The sequence below is a fragment of the Chanodichthys erythropterus genome, chromosome 7, assembly GCF_024489055.1.
Source record: "Chanodichthys erythropterus isolate Z2021 chromosome 7, ASM2448905v1, whole genome shotgun sequence".
Lineage (NCBI taxonomy): Eukaryota > Metazoa > Chordata > Actinopteri > Cypriniformes > Xenocyprididae > Chanodichthys > Chanodichthys erythropterus.
Genome location: NC_090227.1, coordinates 39,420,627 through 39,435,082, shown reverse-complemented (window position 1 = coordinate 39,435,082; position 14,456 = coordinate 39,420,627). Strand labels below are relative to the sequence as shown.

The 14,456-nt window shown below is 36.9% G+C and overlaps 1 protein-coding gene across 2 annotated transcripts in view; it reads left to right on the top strand.

Moving 5' to 3' along the window:
• Positions 1-2,494: 2,494 nt before the first annotated feature.
• Positions 2,495-14,456, top strand: part of yap1 (Yes1 associated transcriptional regulator) — a 39,789-nt gene continuing 27,827 nt past the window's right edge. For both annotated transcript variants that reach the window (XM_067390536.1, XM_067390535.1), the window contains exons 1-2: positions 2,495-3,074; positions 5,183-5,418. In XM_067390536.1, coding sequence (XP_067246637.1) covers positions 2,874-3,074; positions 5,183-5,418 — 437 coding nt within the window. In that variant the 5' untranslated portion in view covers positions 2,495-2,873. The remainder of the gene's footprint in view (positions 3,075-5,182; positions 5,419-14,456) is intronic.

The following is a 14,456-nucleotide window of genomic DNA, read 5'->3' as shown; positions in this document are numbered from 1 at the left end:
CAGGGCAGGGCAGCCCCCCGAACAAACCTCAAATATTGCCTCGGTCATTTCAGGATTTTTACCACTCTTTAATGTGGATCTTGTATGCAGAGGATAATCAACTTGAGGCAGCAACATATTTTCATTAAACAAATTCATTTCATCAAGCAACTAATTTGGAGTATCACAACAGTTGCAGTGTGATACAATGATGCAAACGTTCAAACACTGTGATAAAGAGACTGTAATGCTTTGCACTGAAACACAAAATAACAACATTGTAAGGGAGACTGGGAGAATTTTGTTGAAACATCAGTAACTTTTTTGTTCTATCTGTCTAAAGATTTGATATAGGCTACTGTTTCTAAATCTGTCTACCAATTATATTAGAAATCTACTATTTATCACAAAACTGTAAATGAATGTCAAGTACAAAGAGTACTGTTTTTACAAATATTTTAGAGAAAACATGGACATTTAAAATTTTACGATTGAATGAATTATAGTAATCAAATGGACTTGTTAAAATGTAATTGTTAGTTCATCCACACACATCACACTCTCATTTCATTTTTAGCATTTTAATTCAAAATGGCAAACATATAGAAAATGTTTTAGTTCAAAAACAGCAACAAAAAAAAAAAAATTATAAAAGATTAAAATATAATTGTAAAACAGAAGAAAAGCTTATATACTTTTAAGTACACTTAAGTAAGTTACCTTGTTGCCTTAAAATTTTGAGTTAATTGAAATTAAAAATGAGTTAATACAACGAAGGTGACTGGTTTAAATTAACAGAAACTCAAAATATGATGTTATCTGATTCTGAACCACTTTAATTACGAGAAAATGTTATCTTGAAAATAATGTTTTACAGTGTAACCTTAAAGGTTTTGAGGTTCCCATCATGGGATCATTTAATGAATTTAGTTTTAATTAATTTAGTTTTAATTCATTTTTAATTTTAATTCAATTTTATAACAGCTCGTAAACATATAGCACTAAAAAACTTTTATTATGCAATCATTCAAGACATTTTTTCTTATATAGAGCCTTTTGGGCATTAAGCGTTCTTCAAAATTAAGTCAAATCTAAACTAAACTCTTGAAAACTTTTTTTTTTTCTAAGAGTGTAACAGGCTTTTAACATAGATCACAGTTCAAATTATATTTTTTCCTCAAAATAGTTTTTTCGAGTTCTGTAAATCCATACTGAACAATCAATTATAAATGATGCTGTTACAACTCCCTGATCTCAGCTCACTAGAGTTTAATGCGGAGATAATTCAGAGCAGAATCTAAATGACGAGGGAATGACAAAAACCACACACATAATGTGGTTAATTATATATGGCTTGCAGAGACTGTTCATGTTAGGGCTGGATATTGGTTGGCTGGTTAAAAAAGAAAAGTACAAAGTAACTTTTTTAATCCATTCATCATGGTCTTACAGTTCCCGCAGGGGATTAAAAGGGGTTCATAATCAGTCACTCAATGTTAAATGTATGGGAAAAGAGCTGGGCTCAGTCTTGACAAAATGATTTCTCAATGGAACGGGAACGCTCATTTACATAACAATTATGGGAACTGCATGGAACTACTTTTCTGCGGCTTTCTACATAATGAAAGACAATTTATTTCTTTATTCATAAGGAAGCGAGTGCTTGAACTTCGCTGGTGTATTTTTGTATAATGAGATTTATTCCATGGTGAGTGACACTTCATGGCAAAGCTTAAATATGAATAAAAAAATGTGACACCCCCAAAAAACACAGCCTTGAATGAGCACTTTATTATAAAAGAAAAAACTTGCTGTGTCATGATGATTTTTTATCATAATTAGTATAAGCCTATTTGGTGATACACATTAACATGCATATATATGTGACCCTGAAACACAAAACCAGTCATAAGTTGGGTATATTTATAGCAATAGCCAAAAAATTATCGATTTTTCTTTTATACCAAAAATCATTAGGATATTATGTAAAGATCATGTTCCATGAAGGTATTTTGTACATTTCCTACCCTAAATATATCAAAGTGTATTTTTTGTGAGTGGATATGCATTGCTAAGGACTTTGAACAACTTTAAAGGCGATTTTCTCAATATTTTGATTTGGGTTTTTTTTTTTGCACCCTCAAATTCCAGATTTTCAAATAGTTGTATCTCAGCCAAAATTGTCCATACACCAATAGGAAGCTTATTTATTCATCTTTCAGATGATGTATAAATCTCAATTTCAAAAAATTGACCCTTATGACTGTCACATTTATAAAAATGTATTAGCATGAAACAAAAAATAATATAGTTACATGACACATTAACAGATATATGAGTACTTTATGAATCATTTTTAAAATACTGACATATGGACTAAACACATGGGCCCCCACGCAGAAGGAAATCGTGTTGCTTTAAAGGCCCTTGCTTAAGCCCCGCCCCTCTGAGTCAGCGGTCACATGACTCATAAAGTTTGATGTCCTGCCCAAACTTTCAGAAGTTGAGAGAAGAAAAAAAGTTAGTTAGGTTAGTGAGAGGGCTGTGATTTTCAATGCGCAGGACAGTCACTACCAATGTCTGCGTTAGAAGAGCCGTAAACCTTACGAAAGTCACACGAACAGCGCATTGAAAGAGTTCAGACACTTTATAACAAGTTTAAAGGATAAAGTTCAGTAGATATGCTTGTTTCCACATTTATTGGGGTGTTTCTGAGAAGAAGAAAAACACTGCGCTGCCTACTTTTTTCCGCAAGGCTTGGATAATTAATAAAGTGGACGGACAGAAAACGGCTGTTTGGATCTATTTTTTTCGGCATTTTATGGTTGCAGTCAACTTGTCTGTTTACACTATTTCAGTCGGATAGAAAGAAGAGCTACATTTAATTTGGAGTCATGGATCCGAGCCAGCACAACCCTCCTGCCGGCCATCAGATCGTCCATGTTCGGGGAGACTCCGAGACCGATCTGGAGGCTCTTTTTAACGCTGTGATGAACCCGAAAAACACCATCGTCCCCCCTTCCGTGCCGATGAGGATGAGAAAGCTGCCAGACTCATTCTTCAAGCCGCCAGAGCCAAAGTCCCACTCCAGACAAGTAAGACCACCCCCACAGAAACCACAAACTATTTCCACAAACTTTTCCTGCGGCTGACAGGCGCGCGGGGCCCCTGCAGTTTCACGCGACTTCAGTTCGACGCTTCATTATTAGTTTGTCGCAATTAACACTAGCAGTATAGATTTTTTATCTACTGATAATAGGCTATATGGCAGTTATGGTCAAAGTAAAAAAAAAGGCACGTCAATCATAATTTATTACAATTATTTTTTAATAAAAATAAACAACAGAGCACATAAAAGCTATTATTGTCAAGTGTAAACTATCCTACTAAAGCAAGTTACCAACTTATTAACTGGAAGAATAGCTAAACTGAAAGTTATCGTTCAGAAATCAGCTACTGCAAACCTGAAACATAGTTAGCTTGATCTATGTTTATTAAAAAAATATAGGCTAGACCCAGTGCTAGGCTATTTGAAGTTGGTACCATTTTGGCTGTACAGTGATGGTAATAACATCTTACTTTGTGAATTAATTAATTAATTGTGTGCGTATTGGGCTTAAATGTCTTGAACAACAGTGCAAAGTCATTGTCAAACGATAATATGTAACTACATTTTAGTAAATATTACAATTTACCCAAGGTTATTTTTGTTGTGATTTATATAAATCATTCCCTTACTGTTTTACAGAGGGAAACCTCCGTACCTAAAACGATTCAGAGCTGTTGGAATGATTCAGACTGAATCGCAAAACGATTCAGACCATTTGCTAACCTTAAAAAATAGATTCGACCTGTTCGTTGAAAAGAACCGACTCAAAAGAGTTATTCATTTGCGATTCATCCATCGCTAGTTGTGATTCTAAACAGCCGAGAGTAGTGTTCATTACAATTAAATCACTGAGCTTTACATTCATCGCCTTATCTTTCGATGAAACATTTTGTCTGGTGAACTTTTTGCATTTTACGTAATAATGGCGATATATAAACGGTTTTATTGTTCATAGTTTAGTTTAATAAACCATGATTTATAGATCTTTAGTTTCCAGTTCTTGTGTCACGAGGAAAGATACTTAAATCGGTCGTTTGAAGCTTAGTAAAAAAAAAAAAAAAAAAAAAGTTTTACAAAAACGACTTGACAACAAAAGTAATCGAGTTTTCTCGATCTTGGAATCACATCTCGCGCATGCGCACACGTCGAGTTGTGCTGAAAAGTTGCCCCAGGACAGCCTGTTTCCTACTTAGCTCCTCCTAAAGTCTGCAGTGTAGGCCACATCCGTTTCTTAACCTTTTGTTATTGTAAAATAAGCTGATAAAACTAATGAAAGCAACACTCAGCTATGATTCAAGAGGACAGCAGTGCCCTTGTGAAAAAACTGTATCAGTTGTTTTTTCCATGTTTGGTATTATCCTACTTTGACTTTCCATTTATTCACTGGAACTGACTTATTTCCCATATTTTTCCAACCCCCCGTGGTTTAAAAGTTTATTTTAGATCAATTTATTTAAATATCTTGGCAAATAAAATGTGTTATTAATGTATTTGTATTATATTTTATACTCTGGATAAAAACGTGTACATGCATCACTGAGCTCATTTCAACAGTTTCACTGCAGTGAACAACATTGGCAAACAGATTTTTATTTTTCTCATGTTTTCTTTAAAAAGTTATAGGCTCTTTGAGCAGAGTTATTAAAGTTACAAAGAATGTTTACAGTAACAAATTTACATACGGAGGACTTTTTGTTAAAAAGTAAAGAAAGCAACATTCATAAGGAACAATGCTTTAATGATTACCAAGATTAATCATGATTAATGAATGTATTTGTTATGTAATGTAATGCAACCCTAGTTTCTGTTATCATTTCAAGTCGTAAGAGGAAAATATTTTCAGTATAATGTCCTTCGCAATGAATGGTGCATATTGGAGTTACATCAGTTAAGAGGCTTTGCTGTACAGTTGTGTGGTTGTACATGCGTACATGCTTTTGGTGTGTATATGTATGTGACTTCAAAATTGGTGTTTTGAATATTTAGATTTAGACCTAAGTCTCTTCGCTTTTTAGGAGACTTATTGCTTGTAAGCCTTTTTGCTTTCAAGCTAATCCTAATCTAAACGTCTTCTAATCCTCTATCCCTCTACAGGCCAGCACAGATGCAGGTACCGCCGGTACCCTCACGCCCCAGCACGTCAGGGCACACTCCTCACCTGCCTCCCTGCAGCTGGGTGCTGTTTCCCCTGGCAATCTGAGCAGCATGGGTCCAGCAAACGCCCCACCTCAGCACCTCCGCCAGTCCTCGTACGAGATACCCGATGATGTGCCACTGCCCCCGGGTTGGGAGATGGCCAAGACCCCTTCGGGACAGAGATACTTCTTAAAGTGAGTTGCCATGCTTGACGTATGTTTTATGTCTTTTGAATTGGTAGGGCATTGTTGTCCTTTAGATTGGGGGAAAGAGATTACATCAAATATGGTAAATGAAAGCTCAACCATACTTGACTGACATGTGAGAGCAAACTTGCGGTTCTTGCGGAAGTCTAAACATGCTGGCATGACACGTGAGAATGAACCTCACTGGTTCTTGTGCAACATGCTTGAGTTTTCATTTACCAAATTTGAGTGTTCAATGTACATTCACTGATCAATGTTTATATTTTTGGGTGAACTTCCTCTTTCGGTTTGCCGTGCTACCAGTCATTTTAAAAGTGGAACACTTGCTACATGTATTTAAGGCTCTGTTTACACCTGGTATTAAGATGCGTTTTGGTGGATCGGATCACGAGGAGACGAGGGAGACCCATTGCCGTTTACACCTGTTATTTTAATCCGTTATCTTTTGTCCACTTTCAACCACTGATTTCTTAGAGGGGAGGGTAAATGTATGGGCTTTTTCACATCTTTCAATCTAATAGATTAAATAAACTCATGCAAATTACACATGAACGTGAAAGTAGACGACGGCAAACGTACGGAGAGCAGCAGCTTTCTTTTCTGCTCTGACAGCCGGAAGACCACGGCGAACTCTTGAGTGCTTGTTAGAAATCAGGAATGGCGAGAGAACATTTTGCTTGGTATGTTTTTTGTCTTCGAACCAAACTTGGGTCTTCAGTCGACAACGTTTAAATCCCGTCTTCCTAGAGCGCTTCCTATAATGTTGACACATTAAGTCAGTAGACGGTCTTTTGTGGCTGTTCAAACACATTCGACCTCGTGAGTGTTTACACTATGAAAGCAATCCAGACGAATGCGTTTTCGACCACTGGAAAGTGGAGAAGCTCAAAACGTTTTAGACCCTGTTTACACCTGTATTTAGCATCATCCACTTGTGATCCGATCGGCCAAAACGCTTCTCATGAACCTTAGTGGACAAAAAGTTATTCAGTGTTGTTTGAACAAAAGCAACATTAAGAAAATGTCTCCTCCTATAAATATGCAGATGAAAGCTCATTTTTGATCAAAACTCCCAATAAGGAATCTTTTTTTCCAGCTGGTTTATAGTTTTTACTACAGTGTGTTAGCCTGTATGCCAAGGTTTCCTGCTCTGTGTGTGTGGGTACTTAGAGCTTTTGCGGATTGGGTTTCAGAGGGGAACAAAGACCCAGTGTAGCAGCGTAGAACGAGTGGAGGACGGGCCGGCCTGGTAAACTCATCTGCCTTGCCGCAGAAGCCTGTCCACAAGAACAGACTTAAGGAGTACATTGTGTCTTTTTGATATGTCCTATTCAAGTTCTTGTTATTTTTTTAATAGCTTCTATATTAGGAATGGATTTTTGAATACAAAGTTTCTGGGATGTCTGGAACTGTGACCCTCTGACCAATAGCTTCTAGACAAACATGATTAGTCTCCAATTTACTATGATAAAACAGAGAGCTTTTAAAACCAGATGTTTAGAAGAGGAACATCTGGAGAACATCTGCTTCATTTGGACCAGATCTCCAGGAATTGTGCAAAAGGGGGTTGAGGGACAGGAAGGGGAAAACGCCATTTTTGTAGACTGCTCACAAGACCAAAGCTTATGTTTTGGAAATGTCGCAACTGCTAATGCATCCAACAATGAGGACGACTAATCCATAAGACTTGGCTCCAAATTTAGTCTGGTAGTTCTCTCTCCTCCTTAACGGAAAAATAAAGCATGTTTTTAGCAGACATGCTCACTGGTACCTTTTTGAGTGGTCTGTGAACAAGCACTGTTTGAGCTTCACCCGGTCTCTGCCATTGCTAAAATGCACACATGATGCATCTTCTTGTCTGTACAACCCCCTGCTTTTTAAAATCTCTTTGTTTGGAGTTTTGGAGAAATGCAGGCTCATTTTATTCACCGTTTTATTGTCGTTGACTCTAGCTTTGTTCGTGGATAACTTTCCCACAGGAAGTTTGTCAGCAATTCCTCATTTTTGTAGTGTCACCCAAAAGAAAAAGTCAGATGTCTTTGAGCGTCATGAGTGTTGTTTCTAAGACCGTGTGTCAGATTAAAAGTAGTCCAACTTAAAATGGGTCTCGAGACCCTGGCGTTTGTCCAAGAATGAATCTGATTCCGATCAGGTGAATCTGAAACCTATTTTTTGAGCATCATGAGCATTGTTTCTAAGACAGTGTGTCAAGTTAAAAATAGTCCAACTTAAAATGTCTCGCAGGGGGTGTTTTGTTCCATTGCTTAGTTTGTATATCTTATGTAAACTCCTAAGAACGAGTCTGATTAAGGTCAGATGAATCTGAAACCAGCCTAATTATACAGTGCTTCCTTTAAACCAACTATCTGAGATTTGTGGATCCCTGTTACATTAGCTATATTTCCATCCACCTATTTATATGCGCATTTTGGGATATCGTATTAAAAATGCTGGATGAAAATGCCTAGATGTGCATAAATTCTAAAAACACATGCATATGTGCTCAATTTAGGCAGATTTTTTTTAAACTATGCTTTACTGAATAATTCCTACGATGCGCAACAAAAAACTCCCGTGATCCCAACAGTGGATGTGAATGGATAACTGGACTAACCTGTGGACTAATCGCATCACAGCATCTCAAATGTTGGTTTGATCATCCTTAAATGCCTGAACCAAAGTCTATCATCAAAATTATGGTTTAATTCCCTCCCAGTAGCATCTCGCATGATTGCGTTCACAAACACCAGCATCCGAATGCAAGTTAACATGACAGTGTTTATTGTGTTCCGTCTGCGCACTCGGAGTCATTTTTAATGTATGAAAGCAACTTAAATTTTTATTATAGATATTTTGTGTCAAATTCCCTGGAAGTGACGATTTTCGTCTCTTGAACACGGGATGGAAACGCTGCGTTATTCGCAAATACGAAATTCCATAAGTTAAAATTCGCAACTTTGGATGGAAACACGGATGGATAATATACATTTTATGTATCTGCAAAATACAGATTAATTTAGCAAATGCATAAAATGTTGAATAATTCTGATTCTTTGTGACTCATTGCATATTAAGTGTTTGATTGAAATTAAGTGATTGAATGTAGAATCACTGGAGGCTTCAGGAAGCTCTTCCTGGAATACAGAAACATACTCCTATTTATAATCAGGACCTCTTCAGATGAGGCCTGGTGACAGGGCTGTGAGCCAACCTGTTTGAAACTATAACAAGCTCACATTACTTTCAGGTGACCACTACTGTTCTGCACATACACGACCCTCACGCAGGCCAGAGATTTCATTAGAGAGCGTATATTTTACCATTCATTTCATTTGCAGATAAGCAGATGGCTGTGTGTGAAGCATCCCGATGGCTCTCTCGTTCAGCCACATGTGAGTCACACATCTAAGGGAAGTCTGACAAGCAGCCTGGTTTCCGTTTCAGCATGAATGAAAGTGCAGTTTGTGAATCCGCTCAGTAGAGATAAAGCAGAGAGAGAGAGAGCATGAGCGGGTTGCTTTATTCATCCAGTGACACTCATGTGACCCGGTCAGATATAGACAAACAAACAAGACTAAGAGACTCTGAACACACAGTAAAAGATCTGTTGCATTAAAGCTAGTTAGATTTTAGCCGTGAACGGTTACACTGTAACCTTTTTGTCCTTCTATATTTAGTTCAGCCTTTGCTCAGGCCTCAGTGGTGTCCTGTGACACTTTGATAGCGGGACGAAAATGACAGGAAGCACAAAGCTATCAGAAGTCGTAATCAACCTGCAACACCCAGTCATTTCACCGCTGCCTCAAAAGCCCAGGATTATAGGGAACAAGTTCTGTGGCGCTTCCAGATGTTTGTTGTTGAGCTTCCTGAGAATTCAAAAAAGTAGTAGTTTTTTTTTTCTGGGAAACAAGTCACTATAATATAAAAGACCAGTAACTAAAACTAAATGTTTGCAAACATAAAAAACTATAAACATGTATTTTAGTTCCCCTCACTCCACAACAAATCCTTTATTGAACTCTATTTAGAACAGGAAAAAAAAGTTTAAAGGGGTTGATTCATTTTAACTTTTTTTTTTTTTTTTTTTCTTTAGTTAGTGTGTAATGTTGCTGTTTGAGCATAAACAACATCTGCAAAGTTACGACACTCAAAGTTCAATGCAAAGGGAGATATTTTCTTTTACAGTAATCTCAGTTTAAGGACTACAACAAACAGCTGGTAGGGACTACAACAAGCTTCTTCCCGGGTTAGTGACATCACAAACCCTACAATTTACATAAACCCCGCCCCCGAGAACACGCAATAAAGAGGGTGAGGCCATGTTGGACTGATTTAGAGAAGAGGAAGAGTTGTTGTAGTAGAGTGTTGTTGCCATTTTACGCCGGACTGCTTCACAAACGAGGTGCTGGATTTGCACAAAAGATGAACATGACGGCACATACTAGTCAATGAGTTGAATCAACTCCACAGAAACTACAGAAATTTATCCACTAACCATTCAGAAACGTCCAGTTTCATTCTAAAAGTTGTAACTTCTTCCTGAGTCTCTCCATCAGTGTCGACTCCGGTTTGAACAATGTAAGGCTGAACACCGTTACTGACAATCCTCATTTTGGCTGCGTGAGATTCTCCAGCTTTGTTGTTGTTGAGCTGTTAAGGCTCCACCCTCTTCTGGAAAGCGGCCAGGAGCAGCAGCTCATTTGCATTTAAAGGGACACACACAAAAACGGTGTGTTTTTGCTCACACCCAAATAGATGGAAATTTGACAAGCTATAATAAATGATCTGTGGGGTATTTTGAGCTGAAACTTCACAGACACATTCTGGAGACACTAGAGACTTATATTACATTTTGTAAAAGGAGCATTATATATTAACCCCTTTAATCTTCTGGCAAATTATAACATTTAAGATATTCACAGATCATTATTTACAATTTATGAATCTGCTAAATACAGCAAAATATGTTAAATAATTTGGATTCTTTGCAACTCTCATGGGATATTGAAAGTGTAGACTGAATCTAGAATTACTGGAGGTTAAAAAGTTGTAGCTTAGTCTTTCTTTTTTCTTTGAGGTTGGTCTCCATCTCCTGTTTTTCCCCTCTTGCCTTCCTGCTTTCATTATTAACCCTGTGGAAGACAGAAGTGGGAAAGGTCAACATGATGTGTTGACCTCTCCTCTCTTTCCCTTTTTCTCCAACAGTTTACTGTGAGCTTTCATTTATAATAGACTCGGACCGTGGGGAAGGGGGGCTCAGGGCGGTTGAGGGTCATCTTGTTTAGTTCTCGCCTGCCTGTTTTTTGGGACCCCAGGAGGAGGGGGGGCTAAGTTCACAGGGCACTAACACTGAGACCAGGGTCATAAACTAATGAAGGATTCTAATTTGGAGAATGTGGTCAAATAGAGAGGCTAATCAGTGTTTCCGTTGTCTTATTAAAGCCAGGAATCAGAGGGGGGTTTCAGCCCATGGGAGGGCGGCCCTAGCCGAGAAGGGCCCTCAGGGATGTGGACCCCAGCTATCACAGGGATTAGACCCTCTGATGGGAACCACCGTTACCCCTCCACCCGCTTTAAAACATGCTGCTTTCAATTACTATACAAAGGTGTGTCTCAGTCTTTCCTGAGGGCAAAAGTTGTACATACATGCATTTAGACTGTAGCGATTGTTGCAAACGTCTTTCTTGTTTAGATATGTAGCAGAATATGCCTGATAAGGTGAATTTTGAAAAGACTTACCATTTGTGTTAGGCGTTAAAGGAACGTGACCCATCATTAGAGTGTGAGGGGACCTGGTGGTGATAGTAAATGTGTGGTGTTAAGTGATTTAATGAGCGCTGTTTGGTTTTTGCAACTTACTCTACCACAGTATGGCCTCAAGGTCCGTAAACTAAAAAATGGCCCCCTTGTTTCCTTCCTGCTGTCTGCTCCCACCATGTGTGTTTTTTTGTTTGTTTGTTTGGGAAGGAGGTGAACATGATTGGACAAACTGGAAAAACACAAGGACACATGATGGCAGGGCTTCCCTTGAATGAATATCATTAGAACTCTTTTATTACTCATGGTTGGTAGCTGTAATGTGCAAAATCGCATGTATACACAGTTGGAGATGCACAATATATCATTATCATTTTGGTTATTGGATGATATTAGAGGTTGTAGTTATTGAATATTTCATTGTGCATGCTCAGTACCTTTATTTTTACATTTAGATTACCTTTGCTGTCATCGAACACTCAATTTTTAAAAGCACTTATATATGAAGAACACTGTTAAAATGTAGCAAATCTCTCAATTATCATCGATTTTCATACATTATGGTTTTGTGATGATTAAATTTACTTGATTTATTTAAGTTTTAGTTTTTGTTTATTCTGACAAATTTGTATGTAATTTAATATTAGCCATGTGTTTGTTATTGGCCATAACATGAAAATCCTTATCCTTATCGACATTGGTATTCAACAATATTAATTATTATAATTATTATATTAATTATTATAATTATAACAATATTAATATAATATTGACTGCACTGACACAACATCAGTGTGTTCTGCAGAACTGTCACTAAATAAAAAAAAAAAAATGTAATTGTGACTTTTTCTCTCACAATTCTTTTTTCCTGCAATTTAAACTTTAAACAATATTGCAATATTGACTTTTTATCATGCAATTCTGACCTTATAACTCTCAGAATTGAGATATAAACTCACAATTGTGTTATAAAGTCAGAATTGCATGATATAAAATCGCAACTGCATCTTATAAAGTCAGAATTGTGAATTTATATCTCGCAATTCTGACTTTATAACTTGCAATTGTGAGTTTATATCTCGTGATTCTCATAAAGTTTTTTTTTTTTTTATAAGAAAGCATGTGTATTATGAGCAGGCGACACGCACACAGGCTTTTGTCCTAGCTTTAGCAGTACCGTAGTAAAATGTGTGCTTCTGGAAGCGTTACATGTCCAGACACACACTGCTAGCTTAGACAGTCTTTGTTATTGAGTGCTGCAGTCTTCTGGGGTGGCCTGTTTTCTTTTGGATTTTCCTCAGACACTCAAACTCCATTTTCTCTGGCCAGTTGGGAAAATATTTGCTTTTCTGCCTGTTCCCCCCTTCTCTGAAAGGAGGTATAGGCTAAATTCACATCCGTCTCAATTTCGAAACGGTTCACTGGGGTGTTACGGGCAAAATATAGACGTGAAAGGATTGTGAGGAGTTTTGTGTTCATGTGATTTTTAACTTTATCTTCCACCACTCCTGTCTGTGTTTAAATACGCTCATCGGGAGGCTCGGTGTGAATCACACCGTGTTGAATTGCACCCTCGTATGTGTGAGTTTGTAGCAGGCATGTTGTGTACTGCTTTTCGCCGTCTCTTTGATGGCTAACGGTTTAGCCATCTGGGACAGGCCTCTCTTCCTAGCTCCATTTGTAGCACATTTGTGTGGAGGACGGGTGAAGGGAGTGAAAGTTTGCGATTGCAAATGTGATCATCATCATCACAGGGAGAGGCTGTCCTTCCCACAAACCCAGACCACAATCATACTTTTGTTTCATGCATGATCAAGGCCTTTTTATAGGCCTATCTCCTAGAATTGGCTGGTATAAATACTGTGTGGTTGTAGAAATGTGTGAGATTTTGTTACACTGTTAATACATAGTACTACTGTAGATGTCAGTGGACAAGACTGCTTAATGTTGTTTTGATGTGAGAGCAACAAAGAAATACAATACAGTGCCTCAAACGAGTCATGATGAGGATGAATTTGTGAGGTGGTGAAGGAGGCTGAAGTTTGGTTGGTGGTTTCTAAGCAACGATGCATCTTGTGTATTAATAGAGAACTTAAATGATTTGGTTCAATATGTTTTTATCAACTATTTTACGTGACTCAGAATTCAGAATCTGAGCCTTTTGTGCTTAATTTAGCTGTTACATTTAGTAATAATTGAATAATTTTGGTTTATAAAGAAATGAGATGAAGTATGCTCCCTAATTTTAGATATTAAAATCATAGTATTACACATAATTAATTAGATTCTTCAGAAATAGACATTGCCACATGGTTTTTAATGTGTAAAACATTTTTGTTAACACTTTGAAATATGATTAACACATTTTATGTTTATTAAAATATCTACACTATCATTCAAAGGATTGAAGTCAGTAAGTTTTTGTTTAAAAAAAAAAAAAAACCTTTTTTATTCAGCAAGGATGCATTAAATTGATCAAAAGTGACGGTAAAAACATTTATAACGTTACTAAAGATTTCTTTTTCAAATCAGTGCTGATTTTTTTTTTTTTTTTTTTTTTTTTATTCATCAAAGAATCATGAAACAAGTATCACAGTTTCCACAAAAATATCAAGCACAACTGTTTTCAACATTGATAATAATTATAATAATAAGAAATGTTTCTTGAAACAAATCGGCATATTAGAATAATTTCTAAAGGTTATGTGCCACTGAAGACTGGAGTAATGATGCTGAAAATTCAGCTTTGATCACAGGAATGAATTACACTTTAAAATGTATTAGTTATTCTACATTACATTGTAATATTAAAGCAAATGGTTATTTTAAACTCTAATATTTCACAATATTACTGTTTTGACCAAATAAGAGACTATTAAAAAAACTCATGGTAATGCATGCTGTAATATTTATTGTTATTGTGATTACTCTTACATAACATAATCTTATATGTAATATACAGTATTTTGGTCATACATCCATTATTTTTGTTTTAAATTCTCATGTTTAAGCCTAAATTGACTTCTGAACTCATTGTACTCTAAGTCATGTGAACAGCAGACTCATTTAGATACTGCTTTAAGTCTTTTGATAGATTACAGTGTCCTCGTTTTTATAATGTTTAGTTTCCCAGGTCAGAGTGGACTCATTTCTCAGCTCATCTAGTGTGAAGCATTTACTCTGAGCAAATGTGTGTTTGTCAAGCTTGGGCTTTATTGACCACACACAAACAAGCCTCTTTCCTGTTGAAGTGTGTGTGTGTGTGTGTG